At 35.9% G+C, this 25,770-nt stretch overlaps 1 protein-coding gene across 1 annotated transcript; it reads left to right on the forward strand.

Moving 5' to 3' along the window:
- Positions 1-1,613: 1,613 nt before the first annotated feature.
- RECK (reversion-inducing-cysteine-rich protein with kazal motifs) lies at positions 1,614-24,663 on the forward strand (the record flags this gene model as incomplete). Its single annotated transcript, XM_009572944.1, has 9 exons — positions 1,614-1,754; positions 4,379-4,567; positions 11,257-11,379; positions 11,900-12,071; positions 14,138-14,330; positions 16,649-16,859; positions 18,226-18,299; positions 21,739-21,894; positions 24,188-24,663. Coding segments are annotated over 9 exons (1,475 nt in total), but the record flags the coding sequence as incomplete, so codon positions are not given.
- Positions 24,664-25,770: the final 1,107 nt, after the last annotated feature.

Genomic DNA, 25,770 nt, shown 5'->3' on the forward strand with positions numbered 1-25,770 from the left:
CCCATCCGGTCCCATAGACTTGTGAGCATGTGTGAGTGAAGGAGTGAAGGTGAGCCTGGGAAAGGGAGGAAGAAAGAAGTTACTTTAATGTTTGTCTTTTTGTTCCCATTACCTGAATCTGTAATTAGATACTTATTTTAATTGGCAATAAATTTAGTTAATTTTCCCCAAGTCAAGTCAGTTTTGCCCGTGATGGTAATTCTTACTCAATCTCCCTGTCTTTATCTCAACCCATCAGCTTTTCTGTTCCTGTTCTACCTATTTTCTGCCCCCATCCCATGTGGAGTGGGGGGACTGGGTGGGAGTTTGGCTGTGAGCCAAGGCTAACCCACCACACTTCTCTTTTGGGGACTTAATATATTCAGTGCAAGTACACTAATCTGTATCAGATAGTAATCTGGCTTGTTGAATTTCAATGATTTTTACCTACTTGAAAATAGATCAGTTAATCTTACTTTAAAAAAAATCTGTTCTTCAAGAAGTCATCTCACATGCAAAAAAAATACTGTAATAATAAAACCACTGGCACTATTTATTTACAGGGCGAAAGCTGGATCATGCTTGGGAGGACTGATCTCAAATAAATGTCACTTAACAATAGCATGATTTAGAGCACAACTTCTTGATGTACAAAATTACGCTTTTGCCTGATGCATAAACTCTGTTCTTTAACTGTGCAATTAGAATAACCTAAAACCAAATTGACTCTTGGGCAATAGAACATGAGTTTAGTAGGTATATGGAAGAATGAAGTTTTTGTCGTTCTGTTTTCTCCTATCATGTCTCATCCCTCAGTGTGGAACACAACTATATAAGTAAAATTTCGTCTTGATTCTAGATTTCATTTAAATGCATCTTTTTACATTATTTTCCAAATCTGCTCTACCCTATTACTACTTCCTATTGCATATTTATCTTTGTAGGATTTAGACCTTTTTAGCTTTATAGGATTTATCCCTTTTAGACATTCTTCCAAATTAAATTTTGATATTTCTTTCGCAGAATCCCAGGAACTTTGAAAATGGTAAAAGTTTGGTTAGTAAGAGCTGCAACAGAAAGCATGCCTCAACAAATAAATTGTTTCCAAAGGGACAATGTGTTGAAGCTTTGGGTGGTTCTTTCCATTTAGCTGCTGCTTTTCCATATTGTCTTCTCTTTCCTTAATCTTGTAACAGGAGAACATTACTAGTGAGTTAAACTTTTGTTTCTGTTTTCCGTTTATCAATGATAGCAAACTTGGTTAAACATCAAGTGTACTTTAAACCTCCAATTTGTTAATCACTGCCTACGGGACTTCTCTTGATTAAACTGCTGGTCATTGTCAGTTTGTATTTTTGTAATACAGAGGAAATTATTGGGAAACAAGGTAGAAGAAGTATATTTTGCTTGTGAAGAATCATCTGGGTCATTGTTTCTGGGATTGAGGACTAAACTTTTGAAATAAGTTAACTACCTTGTCATGTCAAGCTTCTACGAGTGTAGTTAAAAAAATAAAAAATATTTCACAGAATTGTCAAAAATATTATTTTGCTGAATGTAAGAAATGCCGTGCTCTACTGAAGAAAAATAAACCTCATTTAAATCAATGTAGATGCTGTATATTCTGTTTTCAGGCCCAAGTTCTTTAGGTAACATTGTAGAAGATGTTACACATCCATGTAATCCGAATCCATGTGCAGCTAATCAGTTATGTGAAGTAAATAGAAAAGGATGTCAGTCTGGAGAACTGTGTCTTCCATATTTGTGTGTGCCAGGTAAGGGTTTTCGGACTTCTGTTCACCTGAATTTTGCTGATAAACATATGTTACTGAAATTTTGTTGAAAGTTTTGAAGTTAATTCCCGAAAGAAATATTACCACAATTATCTTGTGTTTTCAAAAGCTGTAGCCTACCTTCTAGCTCTTTTCATTTCTTAGTGTGTTTCTATTTTTATTGTCCATTGAAACATAATGTCTTATTAGAAGATACATTACTTATTTTGCTTCAGAAGAAATAAATGTCCATACATGATCTCTAAGCAGCCTGCCTGCTATTTAAAATTGCAAGCATGCAATACTGCAAATTCGGTGCAGCTCACTGCTTCTGCAGACACCATGACATGTATTGCCCTCTATTTCCATACATTATTAGCCATATCTGCATTATTTTCCTTACTGGTGAAATAAATAGACATTATGTCTTGACTTGAAATTAATGAAAATCAAGCTGTCAGTCTTGGGAGAACATTTTGAGAGCACTGAGAATCTGATGAAATGCAGGGTGCCCTGGGATGTACATTTGCATTGGCAGCAATTCTGGTGTTACATTAAAGTTCAAGATGGTATCTTACATGGAATTGTCGCAAATCCTTCTTCATAGGCCAGGACAACTTCTCAAAATCTCTCCAGCAGCTCATGGGTAACTAGTTCCGGTCTGAGTAAATTAATACCCAAACTTTTTCTTAAGAGCTTCACTGTTGCTGCTTCACTGGATTCATAGTGCCTAGGCTTAGGGCTTGGGAAGGAAGTGACATGGCCCATAATTTATTTGCCTCTCCTTTCTTCTCTCTACTACTTGAGCTTGCAGCACTGATGCAGCATCTCTGCACTTCATCTTTAATGACTGACAACGCTATGAGTTCATTGACCGAAGAAAAAGGCAGAACCGCAAGGCAGATTAGCTCTGTGTCTCTCCCAAATCTGTATGTAGACTTGTAATTTGTAAGAAGAAGACACTGACTTTGGGAAACAACAAAAATACAAATAATGGATCTTGTGCTGCCTTGTCCTTCCACAAGACCCACAGTACTGCTTCCCATTAAAGATGGTGTCTGGAGATGCAGCAGTACACAGCTGACTGCATTTCTGCTGCTGCTCCATTGAATGATACTTTTAATGTAGGTGCACCTCACTAGAAAGGCATTCGTGGTCATTTGGGAACTACTTTTTTAGAACATAGCTGTCGTCTAACTTCTAAATATGAGCTGGTTGGGGAGAGAGCCTTATAGAATGAGTTTCAGCTATCTAACTTTCAAATTGCAGTCTTGGGTGGTGTTGATAACAAGGGTCATATCTACAAAAGGAGGTGGGAGACTGCACTATGTCCAACTTCTACAGCTCCTTCATTTTTCTACCTTAGACACCAGTAGTGCTTGCCACAATTTTTCCCCTTCTTTTAAAGCAAAAGGTATCATTCAGTGACATGAGGAATCACCTATGGTTCTTGAAGCAAAGAGGAAAGCTTGCATTTAATGACTGCTTGAACGCATGTGTTGAGAGAGACTGAGTGAGTGAGAGCGACACTGTTTTTTAAACGGAATTGCATGAAGCAGCCTCCTTTCTAGGGAACATTGCCATAACTGTCTCAGTTCCCTGCATCAGTTCCCTGAGCCTCTTCTGTTCCAGCAGTTTTGTGGCTGATCAGCAGTTTCTCCACTGATTTTTAATTACAAAGAGGAAAACTGGGTTTTGCTTCACTCGTACATCTGCCACACTTGTGCTCTTCTAAAAGTGAGGATAGACCTCAGCTCGTTCTTTTTGTGAGCCTAGGGACATTGTTTTGGTTATGTTTCTATGACCTTTACAAAATATTTCGTTTTTCGGAAAAGCTGAGCATTATTACTATAGAGGTTGTATTGTCCTCACTTGCTGCGAAAGTCATTCAAAGTGATCTGAAAACAAGCTCACCCAGAGTTTTTGAAGAGACAGTTTGCTTCCTCTAAGGGTTGGAAGTTGACTTTTATGTTTGAATTCAGTCTTTTTATTGGTTAAAAGTTTCGGGGGATTTGTTGCAGTTCATCACTTGTAGGGTAATTTTAATCTACTATTTCTTTTATTATTGTTTCCTTGCAATTTTTAAAACCATTTTTCTTCTTCTCCCTTCTTTTTTTTTTTAAATCCAGTTTTCCTGCTTTTTCTCCCTTTCTTTTCATGTCTACCTATAAGAGTCATTCAGTGTTCACATAAGAGGTACAAGTAGGGAAGGAAGACGCGATAAATTATGTGAGAGAGGGGAAATGACGGCTTTGCTTGTGAGACTCTCTAATTCAGTTTGTGTATTGGAGAGAGTGAATCATATGTGGTATTTGTTATATCACATACGTTTCATACTACTACAGAACTGTGGAAAATGAGGTTGCCTGAGAATTGTTGGAATTACCAGGCTTTTTCTCTGAAGTGACATTTCAACAGATACTTCAGAACATTGTCTCAAGCAAATATCTTCTATTTCTGCTACTTGCTGCCTCTATGAAATGAGTGAATTTGTCTAAAGGGTGAGAGCAAGGCTGCTGTAGGAACACCTTAGCTTTTTCACAAGTCCAAGAGTAGTAGTTATTTTTGGTAGTGGCACTTGCCAAAGTATTTACTAAATATGAGCTAAAATTTTTCCTTCTATATAGGTTGCAAACTGGGAGAAGCCTCAGATTTTATTGTCCGTCAAGGTACACTTATTCAGGTTCCATCCTCAGCTGGTGATGTTGGTTGTTACAAGATTTGTACCTGTGGACACAGTGGATTGCTAGAAAACTGCATGGAAATGCGTTGTGTTGACCTCCAAAAATCATGCATTGTTGGAGGACAAAGGAAAAGTAAGTATTAGAACAGTAATTATATCTCTATACAGCACCTGTTCCTTACATAATGAATTTTGAGGTACATATGAAGACCCAGAGGATCTAAATGCAGAGTTTATCAGAAAATATAAAAGTTAATGTTTGCATCCCTATATATACTACTTGTTTAATTCTTATATATGCTGGAGGGTTCCATTATTTAAATCAATACTGAACTGTGTCTGTCTCAACCAATGAAAGTCCTGTGTGAAGCTTGTTCTTAGTACACCATTTTTCAACCAAAAGGTCACTGACTTGCCTCACATCCCCTGTATTTTATGGTACTTGATAATAGGTAGCTTGCTTTCTGGTAGAAGAACTTGCTGGTGGGAGCTCTGAGGATTGAGGAGGGAAAACGTTCTGAGAGGAGCCAGTAGGCAGTAGGGATGAAGCAACAACAGCGAAACAAATTGATCTGTTTTAAGCATGCTGTAGTTCTGAGGTTTAAGCACAGTATAACTTACTAAATGGCTGCCCATTTCCTGGATTCCAACTTTGCAGGTACTCTGAGTCTATTTTTAACAGCATTGGATATCCAGTGACCAATAGAAGTGTCTGGGGAAGAGTGTGAGAAAAGGCAGAGGATTTAATCGTACTTTCCATGAATATTCTACCAGAATCTGTTCTGTGCTTCAGACCACAGACCCCTTGATCAGGGGGTGGTTTCTTTACTAGCCCCAAATGGTTTGGGGGTTTTTAGTTTTCATCGGTTTGTTTTGTTTTTTTTTTTACTTCCATGGATATTAAATATGGGTTAAAAAAAAATCAAATACTTTTATCATGAGCTATAACCTCTGGCAAGAAGTTCCACATGTTAAGATATGTGTGCCTAAAAACCCTCCTTTTTTTTTTTTTTTGGTGGGGTTTGCAAGGGATTTCTTTTAATTTAAGCTTTGATCGTTTGTTTCATCTGGTTCCTCTTAGTTCATGAGATTCATCCTAGTTCTTATATTGAAAAAGCTGATGAATGATGGTTTCCTATTTGACTCCTCTTTCAGACCTCTGTCATATTCCCCTCAGTTTTTCTCCAAGCCAGTTCGTATTCTATTTAACCATTCCCTATATAAAAACAGTCGTATACTTTTTGATCATATTTATTACCCTATTGTGTACCTTTTTCTAGTTCTTACATTTTCTTTTGAAATGGGAACTGGAACTTTATGCACCATTCACAATCAAGTGCCCAATCAAGTATATGTAATAGCAAAATGATGTTCCTTTCATAATTATTCTGAATATTATCTTTTTTTGGCTGCTAATTGTATTGAGGTCATGCTTTCACAGTGCTATCTATTGTAACACCATGGTCCAGTTCTTAGGTGGAAATGGTCAGCTCACAGCTGTTGTGTGAATTGTAGAGAATCACTTTATGTTCAGTACAATGAATTTCCTCTGCTATATCCTTTCCTAGTTGCTCAGTGTGGTGAGATTTTTTTGCAGTTCTTCATTATTTAGTTCTTTGTACCTTAATGTTACTGATAGACTTTGTCATGTGAATACTTGCATTTGTTTTTTGGATCACATGTAAATATGTTGAACAGAACAGCCACTGCATAGACCATGGAGACTCCTCCAGTGACCTCCCTTCATTGTCCATTTATTCTGTTTCATGGTTATTTATCCATGTGAGCACTTTTTTTTTCCTATCTCTACTTTTTTTCTTGAAAGCGTATGTTAAAGAGCTATTAAATGTCTGTTGAGTGTTGACCAACCTGATTTTCTGTTGTCCACATGCTTATTGACTCCTTCAGACAATCCTAAAAGATTTGTTTTGTGACTTGCACAAAAACTGTGATTCCTTCCCCCGATGTATCATATTTAGGTATGTGTCCACTGATGCAAACTTTTATACTTTTACCACATTCGTGTGGCACAAAATTAGGTTTACCTATCTTTATTATCCACAGAACCCTTTTAAAAAAATGTATATATTTTAGCCACTTGCATTGGTATCCAAACCCTGTGGAAGTTTAAAGCAAGAGGTTATAAATAAGTTCACTTATATTAGCAAGTGTTTCACACCTGAGTTCATTTGGAGTTTTTGGTGAATGTTTCTGGTCTTGCAGAGTCGTTAGCATTTGTCCAAGAGCTGCTTCTGAAGCAGGTTCTCTAACACATTGCCTGTGAAGAAGGTACTCAGCTTAGACTTTTAACTTCCTCTGCAGGGAACAGGGATGCAAGAAAATCTTTTACTTTTTGTTGTTGTTGTTGCCTTATCTTCTGAGTGGTTCTTCTGTGTATTGATCAGGTGTTCACTGTATGGTCCTCCCTCCTACCACAAACCTAGCTGTAGGTGTAAAAGTCACATAAAACTAGTTTTATCAAAATAGTTGTTGATGTCTGAATTAGCAGTGAACAAAACCAGTAATCACTGGATGTATTTCCAATAGACACATGCACAGAGGTGCGCGCACACACATACACAGACGCTGCTAACATGGCCAGCCACACTGATTAACACAGACAGAAATTAGTGCTGTTATTGGCACCCACATAAACACACATAGCATTACGCAAACATGGACAGCACATATGGCCCAAACCTGTTCCTGTTCTGCCGCTGATTGGAAATGAAGCCCGCTAATGAAATATATACACACAGAATAGAGTTCTGTCCAGTGGCAGGCCCTAGATGAACAGTTTCTCCGCTAGCTGCCCCCCGGATGCCAGTCTCTTAGAGCTGGTGGCATCTGGACCCATGAGCTCCCAAGGTTTGTGTTTCCACTCCAGTGGCTGGCACACAGATCTCTTATTCTACTTGTTGATTCATCCAGCTTAAATTTTTTTAGCATTCACGCACATATTCAAAGTAGGAAGCACACACACAAAGAGGGTAAAAATAGGATTGAATAAAAACATAGGATAGATCATGGTGATAAAGTGCAGGTTCAGTCAGAGAAGTGTACTGACCAGCCACCTGTCTACACTAAACCATTCCCTTTTTCCCTTTTTTTCCTCTGCTTTCCCACACATCTTCCTGCTTAATCCATCTTAATTCCTCCTTTTCCTCATCTTTGGTCCTTCCACTGACCATCTTGTAGTAAGTTTTGCACAATCCCAAAATTCTCTTCCCTTGGCATCACATAATAAATCTGATACCCCTTTAGGCAATGATGCTGTTTTAGTTCAGAGAGGGAGTTTCTTTTGCTGAGTGATGTTGGTAGGTTTCACACCAAGGACAATGGTTTAAAAAAAGTGCTTAAAAGACTGTTCTGCTAATGTGTACAAACATGTTAGAAATACATACCTGTCATAGACTGTCCTCTGCACTTGGATTTCTTTGAAACCTTCATAGCCTGCAATTAAGCATCACAAGGCGGTCTATGCATTTCAGAAAAAAAACTTACTAAGTTTTTTAATGAAATTAATATTAAGTAAGAATTATAGTTTAACACATTAATCAATTGGGCTAACATATGCTTAAAAATGAACATGTAAGCAGATACATTATGATAACAAAGGCATATTGAACACTGTGGTTCTTTAAAGTCTTCCTCAGGATGGTGAGTCTAGACCTCATGCTGATTTCCTTCTTCCACATAACTGTAAGATGAACAGCTTTTTATTTTAACAATAAAAGAATGCTTACTATCTCTTTCTTGACTTAGGTTTAAATTATTAATTTTCTAAAATAACTGTACTGTTACTGTTCAGAGATTAAATTGGCATGGGTAATAAGCGTTAATTGGGTTCTGCCTAATCTGACAGTCAAAGTAGTTGAAAGAGACTTGACAAATGATGCTTTTTAAAAGACGATATTGATTTATTTTCAGATTTATTCATTGCTTGAGAGCTTTAAAGGTGTATTTTTGTCATGCAAACCGGCATCCTGTTCTTTGAAAAGGAAAACAAAATAAAAAGCTATTACTACAATAGGGAAAATCTTACAAAATGTCTCAAATATAAAATGGAGTCTGTGCTGCGCTGTAACCGGTCTGAAGATGATGTCTTTGAATCAGTCGGCAAGCAAGAGCTTTTCTGCTAGTTAACAGTTACATTATTTCAGCACTGGACATTGTTTAGTGTCTGTAATCAGCCCTTTTAAAATACTTTCAGACTGAAGTCCAAGCATAATTAAAGCAAGTCAAAGATACCTAATAAGTTCAAAATAACTGAGTCACCTTTTTTACCATGTAATAAGAGAGAATTATTTTCACATTAAGTAAATCTTAAGAAGCAAGGCACTTGTTGTAGTTACATTTGTCACAAACATAATTTTCTGATTGTGAACCAAACCCTGAAATCATGAAAGAATAGGTAATTGGGATATATCTTTCTCTTAAAAGATACCAAGAGATCTAAATAATCAATTGTACAATTACTTTCATCATTCAGGAACGTCTGCCTGTAATGTTCCATGCATTTACAGCTTGTTATGTTTGGGTTTTTTTGCTCATCCAAAGAGGATAAAAGTCAGCCAAACACACTTAAAGCTTATTTTGTATTGCCAAATGGGTACTATTTGTTCATGGAATCCAAACACTAAAAATACCTTAACCTTATTGATATATTGGATGGGCAGTTATAGAAAGTATCTAGTGAAAGTAAATGCTTTTAAAATACAGTCATTAGCAAATATGTTATTTAAATGGCGACTGAAACCTTCTGTCCAAAGAAACTTGCACTTTTTCAGTTTATTGGTGAAAATAATCACAAAAATGTCTGAAGTTGTTTTTGTGTTTTATGTTTGCACAGCGTATAACTGTCACTTGTTGTGGTAAATGTAACAACAGTATGTGTAGCTGGTAGGTATTTGGTATTCAGTAAGTGCTGACCATTTTTTTTTAAAAAAAAAAAAGCAAGCAAACAAACAAACCACCACAAAAGCAAAACCAGACAGCTTCCTCTCTTTTGCCACAATTACTCATTAAGCGTGTGTGGTGATTAAGACTCTAGGTATTATATAATAAAAGATTAAAATTACTAAATTCCAAATTCATTAGATGATGTATTGAAAACAAATAATTCAAAATTTACAGTCACCATAGGAACTTTTTGTAGTTGCTATATTTAATTGATTTATATGTCAGTTGCAAAAAGCTAGGGTTTAGTCATAAAATCTGAACTGTGATTTTTAAAACCATTCTCTATAAATCAAACAACCCTGAATGCTTTATCTGACACTGGTTTTTTATTGTGTTGCGAATTGCTTCCAATTATGAAACAACTACTGATGAAGAAGACAGTTTGCTGTGTGCACTCTTTGATAGTGAAAGCCAGTAGTCTCGCAAAGTTTTCAGGTGGATCCTAAGTCAGTTACTCTTTACTCTGAAGAATCGTTTAAGAGATCCTGTGTTTGGCATTACCTTCAAATTTTGGAAACTTTTCTTATTCCCTGCTGACAAATTCCTTCTTCCGTGGGTGGTACTCTGTTACTTAAACAGAGCTTTTTGTGCTTCGGAGGCTTTCTCTTCCATCCCCTCTTGTTCTGCCATCATTTTTCTAGGAGTACCTCTTCCGAATTGCTCAAATCCTGAGGATTTTCCTTGTGCCCCTGTAATATTTTTCAAAAATGCTAATCCTTAATCTCAACCTTTGGAAAGAGATTAGAGAGAATTGCCTTATTTTGTAAGGCACAATTACTCTTCTGTTTTCTTGAAGAGCTGTATATTTGTTGGTAGTCGTTAATAACCAACCTGATTATGGATAGATCGTCTGTCACCAACATGAATTGATTTTATATAAAACATACAACGCAGTGAAGAGCAGTTCATATGGACAGTTCGCAAAACCAAACTGGAATTGCTAAATTGAAGAAAAATTTCCGAAGTTTGCACTTTGATTCTTAGATTCAGGTGTGAAAAAGTTGCTGACTTATAAAGTTCAAAAATTAGGCAAATTGCGCCATCCTCAAAAAGCAGCTGTGATAGTGTCAGTTGCATTATTAAGGGCTCCTTTCTGAAAGCCAGTGGGTGAACATAGACCTCTGTATTTGTGTGTGTCTTGTGCTGAGTCTAGATCCGGGTTTCTGTTCAGCTTTGCTACAATCTTTCTTGTTCTCTGCCTTGGACAAAGCTGCGTTGTAACTTGTACTGCTTGTTGAGGCTGAAATTACGACTATAATGGATGCTGCAAAACATCCGGAGTGAAGCATTGGCACTTTTTACCTCTTGACAAAACGTACACACAAAGGAAAGAAACGAGCACTACAGAGTTCTGCACTGTGTATGAGACTATGCCTGAAAGTTTAGCAGTCTTATATAAAATTATTTTAGGAGAAGAATGTATCTTTATGAAAGCTTTACCTTTACAAATGTGGAGCTTGCTAGCTAGAATTTATAGAAGTACTATGTACTATGCTACCACTTCTTCTGTTTTCTGAGTGTATTTCTTTTTGCAGCTTTAAATTGTTCTTGAAAAACAAAACAAAACAAACAAACAAAAAAAAACCTAACTTAAACAGGCTTTGAAAGGATAAAGTACTTGCTTCCTTGTTTAACTAATTAATCAAAACCACATGTGAACAGACTTTTTCTTTAAATGAATAAAGCAAAACTTGAAATGTAACAAAAGATAGAAATTTTAATGGGAAAAGAAACAGAATAAGGGAAATTACAGGAACAATTAATATTGAAAATGTAATATCTATGTAATACATATGAGTATATAGTCTTTGGTATATTTGCATTAATTGTATGTATTTACTTAATTTCTTTTATTTTAAGGCCATGGAACATCCTTTAATATAGATTGTAACGTCTGTTCATGTTTTGCTGGAAACTTGATATGTTCTACGCGTCAGTGTCTAACTGAGCATAGTTCAGAAGATGAACGTCGGAAGTTTACAGGTACCTTTCCAAACTATGGAAACTGTAAGCTTAATATTCTTAGAGCGAGGGTTAGCTTCTAAATTCTTTCTACAGTATTAATTGAAAATACCTGATAATTCATTATTAAGATGTTCTTTTAACTATTTATTTTTCTCATGTCCAGCCTGCACTTCAGAAAAAACACATACCTTAAAAAAAAAAAAAAAAATCAGTACTGAAAAAAAAAACCTCAGGTAATATGTAAAAATAGGTGGAGACAGGGTAATGCCACTGGGGACAAGAGATAAGGAGTTTGGGGGAAAAATGGAGAAAGCTGAGTAGAATTAGCAAGGAGGCAGGGCACAAACTTCCCTTCCTACTACTTGTAAGTGCATATGTGCTACAGCATTGCTAAATTGCAGGAGGGAGGAAGTGGCTGAAGATACAGCACATCTTTGCATTTGCTGGAAGGCAAAGGTGTCTTAGTGATGCCTGGTGTATCTTCTGTTACAGAAAATAAGTGTGCCACAAATTCCTGTTTTGTGTGTTGCTTTTACAGGTTTACCATGTAACTGTGTAGATCAGTTTGTACCAGTATGTGGTCAAAATGGACGCACGTATCCAAGTGCATGTATAGCTCGTTGTGTTGGGCTCCAGGACAATCAATTTGAATTTGGATCATGCATTTCCAAGGATCCTTGTAATCCTAACCCTTGTAATAAAAATCAGAGGTAAAGGCAGAATATGTTTTTAAGCTTTTCTTTGGCATCATCTACTCGTGAAGCAGATTTGCTTTTTCTTTGTGTGTGTTGTATATTGTAGTAACATTCTACTTTTGGGGTACTCCAATAAAAATAACTATTTGAAGTAGCTACTCTTTATTTATCATAGTAATGGACTGTAATAACTGCCAATTCTTGGTTCTGTTTATGTAGTGCTGTATTATTTAAATTCATTATGCAGATCTCAGTTTTAGCAATAAAAGAGAACTGATGTATACTTTCAAAAATGGGAGAATTAAATTTTGTTGAAATGGCAATAAGTGTCATTTTACTACTTTGTTTCACACCTTCTTCTAGTAGTTAAAAATAAAAACCCACACCTGAATTCAAGACTTGGATTCAGTCTTGCTTATTTAGTCAATAAGCTGTGCTTTTTATCTCTAAAATAGGAAAATATCAATCACTCTGGAAGACTTGAGTTTCTCTTAATTAGATTGATATCTTGTGAAAATCGTGTCTGTACAATCTCTGTTTTTTCAGTGTCAGAAAAAACAAAATCTGTATAGACAAACATATTAAAATAAAAATATGCTCTGTGTTAGTGTCAGAAGAAAAGAAAATCTGACCTTTCTTACAGAAATCAAAGTCTGTGGCTCATAATATTGGTCTCTGTCTTCAATTTTGTGTGTTGTGCAATACTGCAGTCTCCTTTGAATTTGTACATTTTTCTGTTTTGAAAGAAAGCCACCATAAGAAGTTGTGTAATACTGTGCTTTCATGAAAACTGATTATAGCAATTTTATTTTTTTCCTTTTTCTGCACTTTAAATGCCTTGATGCAGAAAACTGCAGAGAAAACACTGTAGTTTTGTAGCTGTAATAGTCATTATGGCATTGAAAACTGGAATTTCAAAGCTGCATTGTAGATACTTTCTACGTTTCATATTTTTAATTTGGAAAGTATAGAGAGGTTTTTCAGTTTTACAGAATAACCATTATGCTTAGAACCTCTACTTGTAGTTTCAGTAAGGGACTGTACACAATACATTTTTCTGGGTCAGTTTGATAATGTAGCGTAAACTAAACATCCTCATTTTAAAACATCTCTGAAGTGCTTAGACTCTAATTAAGATCTTACATTCCACTTGTAAAGTGTGTAAATCTCAGAATTTCTGAGTCTTCCCTCATATAAAAGTAAAACATGTAGTGCGTAGGACAGCAGCACTCAGAGAGAATAAGGATGTACTGTACATAATCCAGTGGTAGCATTGTTGTCATTTATAGAAGGAGGAGATTGTTAAAAAAGCCATTTGACCTTTCGTCAGTCTATTCATCGAACTCTATAGGCTGGCATTTCTCCAGGCATGTCTTGCAGGGCATATGGCAAATGTTTTGCAGATTAGACCATGGAAGGTACATATTTAATATAAAGGGGAAAGAATTTCTGCTGTTTACTGCTCTTTACTTCTTATCTGTGAAGGCTTGAGAGGGATGACGTGCCAAAAAAGGAAATTGTGTTAATACTAGATTTTTCCTTTTGCTTGCAGTCATCCCCAAGATTGGATGTGATATGATATACTGAACCTACAAAGCTAGAATCCAATTAGATATTTGTAATTGAAACCATATAATTTTTAAGTCTTGTTTTCACTATCTTCTCAAGGAAGGGTGAGGCTCGACCTCTGCAATATAATCTTTTTCTCTTGCAGTCCACTGTTTTCATGTTTTCTCAGTTTGCCTTAAAATAGGCATTTACAAAATGAAGCTTGGGAGTAGGTAGGAAGTTTATCCAAGCCTTTTCAAAAATGCATTGAAAAATACTTGGTAAAAGATTGATTTTAGTGGAAACTGTAGTTGTGTTCACATACATTGACCAAACGTGGTGTGAACCAGTTTCAGGTTTGTGATGACACCTGAAATTGGCTATTCAGAATGTTTTGTCACATGTATTTCCTGCAGCTCTGCTGAATTAGCTCTAAAGCAGTGGAAAAGATTTCACTGAAAATATTTTCCCTGAATATTTTGCAACTTAAAAAATCCTATGACATGATACGAAATTATTATTACTTTATGCAGGTGCATACCAAAGAAACGAGTTTGCTTGACTAGTTTTGGAAAGTTCGAATGTAGCCAGCATGAATGTGTGCCGAGGCAGTTAAATTGTGACCAGACACGGGATCCTGTTTGTGACACAGACAATGTGGAATACAGTAACTTGTGTACTTTGTACCAAAAAGGAAAAAGTTTAGCATACCGAGGACCATGCCAGGTAGGAAGTGGTTCTAGCAATAAATATCAAATCTTCTTTGTTCTTTAATGTTCAACTTTGCAATATTCTGGTTTTTATAGCTTACAAAATGTTTTAATTGAAAGTAATCCTTTAAAAATGTAATTTTCATTAGTATAAAAAATACTCTCACAAGATTATATTCAGAATTTTGTCACATGTTTTTCTGCTTTAGTTAACAGTTGTCTCAAAACCAATCAAAAGCTTTACTTATGCTTTCTTGGGGATAATACTCTGATATTTATATTAAGTCTTCCTGTATTTGTCACCATTAAAGCTTGCACTGAGGTATGTTTGTAGTAATTAGTGCAGTTCCTTGGTTAGTTAAATGCTAGTTTTCACCAGTTTGAACTTGTATTAAATAAAAATTAGTGCCCGGTCATAGAAAGTCTTTAGTGTTTTGTGTGATTGTGCCCCAGGTTTACCAAGTTCATTGTTCAGGATCTATTAACACCTAAGTTTTGTGGAGACTAGGCAGTCGGTAATATTTTCTTTAGTTAGTCTGGATTGGATTAGTCTTCATATTAATCCCTGAGAAGGATTAGGATTAGCTTTAGTTCTTCCATCCCACCGCTCTCTATAGCGTTGCTAGACAAGCTATTTCTATCGCTTTATAAGAAAAGTCAGGAGCTACTCTTTTCAAATTTGCTGGCTTTACCATTGATAGGCTGTTCCTCTCCAGGTTTTTCCTCAAATAATGAAGATTCATTATTGAATCTTGGTCTCAACTGATGGATATTCTTAAAAGTACAGAACTTTTTTCAGAGTTTTTCTGTATTATAAATACTATTGCTCTTTTAACCCACTTTTAGTTTCTGCCTTTCTATCTTTATACATTCTTTTTCTTGCCCTTTTTCAGCAACCTCGTTAAGTATAGATAATTCTTCTCATTGCACATCAGATATCTCATGAGATACTCAGAGAATGTTCAGCCCTTGAACAGTAAGAATCAAAGGAATATTGCATGGCTATTTTTTTTTCTCCAGCAGTTATATGTCTAGTTGTATCCATGTTCACGAACTCTTTGACACTGGTAGCTTTAACTTTCCACTCTTCCTTTTATAGGGAAGATGACTGCGAGATCTGAAACTATTTGGGGTGCTCACATTTACTTGTCCTCTATCTGTTTTGTGGTTAGCTTAGGTGTGTAACACAGAAACTGTAATTGTCTTGCTATTTTAGAGGAAATACAGTGATCATATAGCTATGGTGTCTTACTTGGAGTATTAGTTAGTTTAATAAAATATTTAGACCTTAGGAAGAAATTATGGAATGAGTTGTGTCATTTCACAAGACTTTGGACAAAAGTATTAGTCATACCTTGTCTGCAGAGAGTCAGCAATTCCATTTGCTTCTGTCCATGTTCAGAAGCTTAAGTTTATTGGCACGTGACCTCTTGAATGTGTTGGACTAATATACGTGCACAGGCAGGATAGGAAGAAACTATATTACAATTTTCTTTGATTTTCACGTGTTTGAATCAAATGACACGCTAGATATGTTTTTCTGAGAGAAAATGGACACAATAAATGTATTTTTCTAGATGTAAAGGTCTCAACAATAAATATATTTTTGACAGAGGTGTCTAGTAATGGATTTTATTCTTCTGAAATAAATGTATACATTTACCTTCTCAAATAATGTGTAAGAAATACATAGAATCATAGAATCATTTAGGTTGGAAAAGACCTTTAAGATCATCGAGTCCAACCGTAAACCTAACACTGCCAAGTCCACCACTAAACCATGTCCCTAAGTGCCACATATATACATCTTTTAAATACCTCCAGGGGTGGTGACTCAACATGTGCACACACACTAAATTTTAAGAACACAAAAACACACTGGCATGAATGAATAAATAAATTATTAATAAGCCATTAAAATATTAATTAATACTACAATTGCAAATATTTTATTAATAAATCATTTTAGTAATAAAATACTACTTTATTACATAATAAAATTATAATAATCATAATTAATTTAATAAGTAAGTTAATTTAAATGACATGGTCATTTTATTTAAGCATTAGCACAGAACAAAAATTGTTCTTTCCCAAAACATGTCTTATTGTACATTTCTCAGATTCCAACTTACATTTTTCTGTCACCTTCTTTAAGTATTACCCATTCATAAACCGGCAGGTTATTTATTCTAGATTTCCTACTTTTTTGAATGTTTGACAATATTAGCGGTGAATTCCCATTAACTATGGTTTTCCTAATGTTAAAACTACTCTGAAGTTTTGTCTGTAGCATGAATAAATTGATCTTTGAAACGTTTCTATGTGTTTCAGCCATTTTGTAAATCAGTGGAACCTGTATGTGGACATAACGGGGAAACCTACAGCAGCGTCTGTGCTGCCTATTCCGACCGTGTGGCTGTGGACTATTACGGACACTGTCAGGCTGTAGGTGTTCTCTCAGACTACGGTTTTCACACAGAGTGTGCCTTTGTTAAATGTCCCCAGCTTTCTGCTACTGGCTGCAAACCGGTTATTGCACCAGGTATGTTAATTCATTGTTGAAGTTTACTGCAGATAGGCGAGAGTCTCCAGGCTATGTGTATAAATAGGTGTATATTTGGAACAAAACTTATGCTTTAAAATACTGTCTTCCATAATGTCTTTGAGACATCTAAGAGAAAGGATGAAGTAGAGATCTTTACCAAGGGCTAGAACAAGCCAGTACTGGCACTCAGCAGAGTAATTCTGAAGTGGAAGGGCCTTGGCTTTAGGAGTCACGCTCCTTCAGACTTTAGAAACTTGCAGCTGTCCCCATAGGACTGGGTTTGGGGGAAACGAATGAGGTCTGTGGTGTCTAGGGTAGAATGTCACTGGGAGTCAGACGAGTCATTTTTCGGAAGTGGTAGCACAGATACCACACTGGAATGCCAAACTATTGTCGAAGTACATTTCCCAGAAGAACAAAGATTATATTTAATTAGAAGACAGAGTAAGATACCATATGTATTTACAGTACTGAAGACAGTAGGAATAGTTTTGCAGTTGTGCTGTTTTGAACTGGTTTTTTATTGTTTTCACAAATACTTCCTTTATGAAACAGTCAGTAACTAATCACAGGTAATACATGTAGCAAGGAAAGCTCAGTTTCTAAAAAGAAACAGTTTTATGCATTTTTCTCATTCACTGGTTTGGAAAAGGGTCTTTGTGCTTTGGTATTACATTTAATATTGTAAAAGTCACTCTGTGAATGTGATTTATATATAATAAGTTGGGGGGGGTGAATTAAATATACAATCATGGGTAGAAAGTTGAAATATTAGCCCTTTGGTTTCTGAAATACTGAGGAAAAACAATAGGAGAAATATGACATGCTTCTTGTTAAACATGAATCTGTCAGACAAGTCCTTTTTTCCCCCCTTATTACATAAAGATTCTAAGCTCCAAGATGGTGTAACTGCATAAATTAATGTTTGCAGTGTGCATAATTGCTTCTGTCATGTCCTAGCTATTTCAGCTCTATTTCAGAAATTCATCATTTCTGTAGTTGCATATGCATGCATCCATACAAAACCTTGGCTTGTAGTACACAAAGTGCCTGTGGTTTTAGCTTACAATGATGTATCATCCTGAAACAAATGAAAATTCATCTTGTTGCTTCATGTTGATAGTAGTAAATGTGTGTTGAAAGGTGACTGCTTTTGCATTATAAATGTTTTCAACATTAAAAAAAATCTTAGAAGTTGTGCAATTCTGCTATCAAATTGAAAGATTTACTTTGCTTTGGTAGTTTTGCTATTTTCATTCTCAGTTAACATTCAACTTTTGACCTCTGCTTACTTGAAAGTGAAAAGACTATTTGCTTTTATTTGTGAGATTTTTATTTATTCTGAGATTATTTTTATTCATAGGAGCCTGCTGTCCACTATGTGCTGGAATGCTGAGAATCTTATATGACAAAGACAAGCTGGATACTTTTGCGAGGGTAAACAGTTTAATCATGCCTTATGTTAAACGGTACATGGAAAAGTCAAGTTACTGTATACTCTCTCCTGAAAAGTTAACACATTATAAAGCCACTTATTTTTCAGTATATAGTGTGTGATTTGATTTTTTTCTTTATACTGTTTATACTTTCCTTTATTTCTTAATATCAGGTATAGAAATTGAATTACAATGCAAAGCAAAAGAGAATTAGAGTAGGCACAAACAAGCACATTTGGATTTGCAGTTTAAATGACTTGTAATAATAAAGACAAATGATACGGGAACTGCATCTGTCTCAAGGTAGTAATACAGTGCATATTTGTTATTTATGGCCTTTTTGTAGGATTATTCTGTTACCTCACTATTTCCTAATGTAGGTAACTTAGTTCTGACATTGTCTTATGTTTAAATTGGATTGGTTTACACTCTGGGTTATCTAGATAGTTGTCACTGATTTTGTTGCTCATCAGCTAAAATGTTGGGTTTTAATTTAACATCTCTGTAAGTTAGACACCACCATCCTTCATTGCTGCTCTTTGAAAACCTCCCGTGTAAGATGGATCTTCTGATGTTGATTGTCTATCACTGAACACGACATACTAGGCCCAGACTCCCCATGTGGTGTATAAAAGGATTGCACTTTATTGACCCCTGCTTTTATGCTTCTGTATATGGAACAGAGCAGAACGCTTGATTTTTGGCATGACATCACAACAAAATAGAGTAATATGACTATCATGCCTAGTGAAGCAAAACAATTCATATTTGCATCTGCACGATTTTTTTTTTTTAAATATGAAGAAGAAAGATAATTTCCCCAAAACAGTATAAAATTACATTAACCTATTTTTATGTTTAGAAGTAGAGAGAATTAGCTATTGTTGTAAAAACACAGAAAAATTTAGCTTGAACAGGACCCTTGGAGGGGTCTAGTCCAACCCCCTGCTCAAAGCAAGGTTAACTCTGGTTAGAGCAGCTTGACCAGCTGAGTTTTTAAAACCTCCAGGCGCGGAGATTCCACAAGCTGAACGCTGCTGGACTCTCTCCAGTTCGTCAGTGTGGCCTGGGGAGGCAGGGGGGGGAGTGTAAATAAAGGGGGACGATGATTTCTGCTGCCTCTGTTCTTGCTGTTGCAGCCCAGTGCGTGGTTGGCCTTCATCTCAAGGGTGTGCTGCTGCTGAATGTTCTACTGATTTCCTCTCATGAGATTTTGTGTTTGTGTGCGCCGTGTGTGTGTGTGTGTGCGTTGACCACTTTTGCTGAGTAACAGTGCCTGTTAGGTCATGACTGCATCCTGGAATGTCTTCCAGTTGTCATCTCTAATGGTACCAGGGACACGGTGACCACTGCAGCTTCTCAGCTCATACATTACAACATGTGGCTGTGAAGAAGAATTTTTAGTTTTAGTTAGAAGAAAGCTTTCTAGTTAAAGAAATTTATTGGACTTATTGAACTAGTTATTCAAGTAGTTGGTGATAACTACTCTCCTCTCACCTACTAAGTACCCTAATACCTGGATTAGGGTGCTTGGTAGTTGCTTTTTTTCTTCTTTTTTCCCCTCTCATTTTTTTCTTCCCTTTGTCATCACAGCCCTGCTGACTTTCTCTTGTCTTGCTCACCTAACGCCACAATACAGTCTTCAACTTTTCAGAACTCATATATATAAATACATATGTATCTTTACATTTAAAATATGTGATCTCTCAAACATTCAAGTCAGCATTCTCTTAGCACATACTAGAAATTACAGAAGTTAGACTGAAGCTCTCTCCTTTGGAAACTTCAATCAGGGATCATCCAATAAGCCCCCAGAGATGATCTCTAACTGGTCACAGCCACCTGGAGACCGTGCATGGTGTGACACTACCCTGAGCATAGAGACTTAGAAGCTCTGTGCCTTTGTTGCTCCAGTGTGAGTCGGAGGCCAGCTAGTATCTCCTAATAATACAATAGAAAATGCCCGACTGTGTATTTGAGTAGATCTGATACTTTTGTCATCTACATGAAATTAATGTTAATAACATAGATCTCCTCTGATTCCATCAATAAAACTGTAGGATTAGTGTGCAGCTCTTGCTTTTGACAGTGTACATATACATATAGTGTATACATCCATTGTACTGGAGATGGTTAAGTGTCAGATGGAATCATTGCTAGAAATGCTAGCACACACTTTAACCAACCCAAGAGGGCAAGGAGTAGTAATGTATGCCTATTTTAGTTCAGACAGGTGCTTCATATAAGAAAAAAATGCTTCAATTACTGAAGAGTTCTATAAATCTGACCTTTTTTTTTTTCCCCTCCCTCCACCCCTCTGGCTTTTTTTGTAAAGATAGCAGGAAACAAAAGTCAGCATCTATGCAGAGCAAAGAAACATTAGAGATCTGCTAAGATTCTAATCTAATCTACTAGATTTCTAATCTAAGACATTAAAATCCAAGTTTGACTGTTGGTCATCCTTAAAAGTATCCATGTGCTTCTGTTTTAAGACTGTTTGAACAAAGTTTGCTGATCAGTCAGCATGTCAGACTACATTTTAATGGGGCTATGACAAGGAAATCCCTCAAAGATCTGGTAAAAGAAGTGGTGTGTGATACCTTGAAAATTTGATTCTATGTAGTCTACTTGGATTTCCCAGATTTCCATTTGTTAAGGTCCTGTACCAGTGGTCTTAAAAGAAATGAAGCTACAGTAGGATAAGAAGGATGGATCTCTTGAAGCTAAAGCTAGAAAACAGAACACAACAGAATGACAGAAGTCACAAGTCAAGTATTTGTGTTGGTGTCTATACTGTTCAACACATCCAGAAGTGACCTTGGAAAAAAGGTGAAAAACCTTTAAGTGGCAGTCCTTAAATAGACTGACCACCTACAATCAAATTATTGTTTGTCAGATACAGACAGCAGAACAGAATAAGAATTTTAAGAGAAAAATATATTTACCTGGTAGTTATGTAGTGATCTTGAAATGTCACATGTTCCCATATATACAGACATATATCTGTCTTCACAAAGCCATAGCTCTTCATTTCTGTTGGCTCTTGGAACAGGTTCTCTGATGGTAAAGGAGTGCCAGCTGGTAGGGCTGCTCTGCCTCTTTTTTCCTAGCATGGGAGTACAAGCCACTGTAACAGATAACCATTTACATTATTTTGAGGTACATGATACATATACACACTAACCATGAAGGTGGAGAACAAGACATATCAAAACCACGGTTAATTTAGGACGTAAAACATTTTTTCCCCTTCTTCCTTTCACTGTTTTAAGGGTTTTTTGGGGGGGGTTGGTTTTGGGTTTTTTTTGCTAGAGATTAGAACTGAGTAGTCTAATGGCTGAAACATTAAATGGCATGACATAAAATTATTAAAACTGAAGAGGAGAAATATAATTTTGCATAATGTTACATCATCCATGAAGTTCTTTGTTTTCTTCCAGGTAACAAATAAAAAGCCTATAACAGTACTTGACATACTTGAAAAAATCCGCCTGCATGTCTCAGTGCCACAGTGTGATGTATTTGGATACTTAAGCATAGAATCTGAAATTGTGATTCTCATCATTCCTGTGGATCAGAACCCCAAACCATTGCAGGTAGACTATGTTATTATTTTGTTTACCCAGCATGGATTTACTTCATTTTTATATGTGTACACTTTACTATTTTCAATATAGCACTTTTAAAATTGTGCATTTTCCTGTGTACTGAGTACATGGGGATTCCTCTAGTGACTCAAATCTGAATAACTAGTATTATGGATGGTAAAATGTGTCTTGAGAATCCTGCTTTTCTGATAAGAGGCTTTTGAGTGTGGGTAGAGGGGGGAGGTGAAGGAAGGCCAAGGATAGAGTAGTATGATTTTTGTTTTAAAATTAGTAAGCTCTCAACTTCCTATGGCTAAAATAACATAAAATATAAACTGATGAAAATAAATAATTACTGAATGACCTATTAAATTAATATTAATTGTATATTAAATGCATACCTGCATATGAAATGATACTCCTTTGTGTCCAGTGTAATGGTTAAAAGTAGCTTGAAGTATATGTGATATCAGGCTGAAGCACATAATATATATTGATATCATATTAATACATAGTGCCCATCTTCATGTTAAGCAGTAGTTCATACCAAAGAGGATCTGTTGATACTATTCTGAGATCATTCTGGTTTTGATACTCCTTTCCACCTTATGGTAAAAAGTGTTGGGAGATCCCAAAATGCTATTACGACCTTAAAAAGGAAATAACATTCCAATAAGCTGCCCAGCTTGCTGTGTCATAGGTAGTTCATGCTAGCAAACAACTACCTAATGCTCACAGTACTAAACTCTAGAGGTAAAGCAACAAATGCAGCTGAAAAGTTCTTACAGTATTTTCTTAGGAGCAGTTTAGAGCAATAGAAGCAAGGCTTTGGCTATGTATTGCATTATTATTGTCTTGGAGCTGTTGCTTCATTTTTACTTTCTGCTTGTTAACCTGTGCAAGACCAGTGAGGATCTCTTCTTCCTATTAAAAGGAACATAATTTCTTGCCATTTTATAGTTGTTTCTAATGGTCTTGCCTGGCCCTGCTGACAGCACTTTATAATGAAGTCCCTTTGGAGATTAGGGGCTCTGACTGGTTCATTCTGCTACCTGAGTGTGTACTAGTGTAAAATGAAGGATTTAGCTTTGAAAAGGAAGGAGAGAGAAAACCTGCTCACAATCTCTCTCTTATCTTTTGTAATACAAACAGAACTCAGGCAGGTTCATTTCTTTGTTGTTAATTTTATATTGATGGCTGCTTCCCATTTCCATTCTATTTCTACAGTCTAATTTTGCATGCTCAGTATTGCTTCTGGGATGAGCTAAAGTTACAGTACAGTGTGAGGAGACAGAATCACTGCCATAAACTTTACAAGCTGCAGTATCTAATAGGGTAGTTGTTTCTCAGGCAGGTATATTTTGTGTATTTTGCTTGCCCATGCTACTGGAGCAACCCTGTTACGTCCAACTCAGCTCCACCTTATGTCTCCTCCTTTTAGAAATAGCCCAAAATGTTACCAGGACTTAGGAACAAGGTCTTGAGCCTTGCCAATTTGGTCAGTTTTCACTCCATCTGCAGCAGGTGCTGTCAGACTCCTGGGGAGAGGAGGACTTTCTGAAATCAGAGAGGCCACCTGAAACCAGGGAGGAGCTGCTTGTCTCACCTGTTGCTGAGCTAGAAGTTCCTCAACTTTCAAAGCTGTTCCAGATATTGAGTTTGTTAAGTTAAAACTTCACCAGAGGCAGCTTCCAAAGCTGTTGAAGAGACTTAGTACTAAATTGATTCCTGGGTTGCAGTAAACGGTAAGGTGGAAAAAATGGATTTTCTAACATTCATAATTATCAGTCAGTGGGGGAATGGAAACCTGGATTTTCTCAGGTTTTCCTGTTACTTCCATTCTTCTCTTCCCTTCCCATAAAAGAAATCAGTTTTTCCCTTATTTGGAAGAAAAAGCCCATTAAGTAGAAAATCTGATTTTTCCACTGTTGCAGACTTCAAGGCAATATCTTGGTCAATCAGGAAGTCAGTCCTCCTGTTTTAGAGGTACTTACTTTAGTTATAATTTACTGTGAGCTTTTTGGCATCAATATTCAAAACACATCACCCATGGTAACTTGTATGTAGCTTCCTTCCTCCCCTTTTGCTACGACTCAGGGCTTCCACAGTAGTTTTCATAGTACCAAAGTCTATGACAAGAGCTCCAATATGTTTTCTAAGAAATACTCCCAAAAATTACATAAATCTTATGTGCTGGTGGGAATAACTCAGATTTTCTTTTCTGAATTTTGCTATCTAGCAACGTTTTTCCATTGGCATCTTACATGGCAAGAAGAGAAATAATAACTTTTTTTTTTCTCAGATTGAAGCCTGCAATAAAGAAGCAGAAAAGATAGAGTCACTGATAAATTCAGACAGTCCAACATTAGCATCACACGTACCGCTGTCAGCTCTAATTGCATCTCAAGTACAAGTTTCATTTAGCATTTCTTCTCCTTCCGTTAAAGTGGTGCCTGTTCTGCACTCCCTGTTCATAAGCCTTTTATTCACATTGTCAGGATTAATATATTATATATAACTGCTTAGAAAATATGCATGAGTATTGTGGCGTTTTATATTGTGAAGGACATTCAGAATTGTTGATCATTGAACCAGAAAACAAAAATTGTAGAAGATTTGATATTTTTCAAGGAAGAACTAAAAGTGTTTGGAATAATGTGAAAAGATGATTCCTTTATTCATTACTAGTCAGATGACTGTTTCAGCACAATTAGATTGTTTTCCATTGATATTGGAGACATAAAAATATTCTGGAAGGTTCTGACATTATGGATTTATGATTTTTGCGAGAAGTGATCTTACAGGGTTTTTTTCAGCAATGAACAAAATAGTGTTTTGAGTTTATTGAAGAATGTTAATTTTATATTATTCAGATGCGTATCAGTGACAACGAAAAGCATGCACCTATTTTAAACACCATTTTTGGAAGAAACAAATTGCTGCTACTTAATTACCTTACCAAAAATTTAAGAGTTTATTCTCATGTAAATATGCTTTCATATTTTATTATGAAGAAAACTAACTAGCCCTGGGCCTATTTTAGTAGACGTCTTTACTTGGACTAGTGAAGATTTGCAGGACATTGGGCTCAATGCTTGTAAAATGACAATCAAGCTCTGTACTAGTACCTGACTTCAATGAAGAAATACCTTTTTTTTTATAGTTTTGTACATTTCAGAATCTCATATTGGATGCAAAATTATAAAGAATCTCAGTATCTATATTTAAGTGCCATTTAAAATATTGCAGTATTTGCATGTTATCTAATGAAATTTATACTTTAAATGTTTATACAAACAGTGTGTTTTATTACTTATTGTATTTTATGCACCTGACCTTAGTCTACATGAAGTATTTTATATCAGTATTATGATAGCCAACTTTTGAAGTATATACAGAAAAACTTATTTTTGCCAAAATGCTGAACTTTGAAAGAAAGCACTGAAAACTTTTTGAACATGTATGTTGTTGTAGCATGTTTGTAGCAATTATTTTCTGCTAAATCTTTTAAATGCAAAAGTATTAAAGCTTTTTATTTTAATAAAACACTTTGTCGTATGTCCTTGTATACAAATGAGTGACCAGCACTTTTATATTTTAAGTGCATTTGTACTCTATATATAGTTTCTGAGTACTTTTGGTAGAGTACAAATGCAGATTATCTTTGGAAGTGTTCTTGCCAGATAACTGCAGGAAGACTCATGCACATAGTCATCAAAGTCTGGATACAAAAAACTAGTTGAATATGTTGATAATCCATCTGGTTCGGAAATTTCTTCTGTGGATTCTTTAGAAACTTGGACACGAGGATAATGAATGTATTTGAAAAGCTTTTTGAACTGAAATGGCTCAGATGATCTCCCCAGAAGCTGCAAGCAATTCAGA

Source organism: Fulmarus glacialis, unplaced genomic scaffold, assembly GCF_000690835.1.
Source record: "Fulmarus glacialis isolate BGI_N327 unplaced genomic scaffold, ASM69083v1 scaffold14432, whole genome shotgun sequence".
NCBI classification, from domain to species: Eukaryota; Metazoa; Chordata; class Aves; order Procellariiformes; family Procellariidae; genus Fulmarus; species Fulmarus glacialis.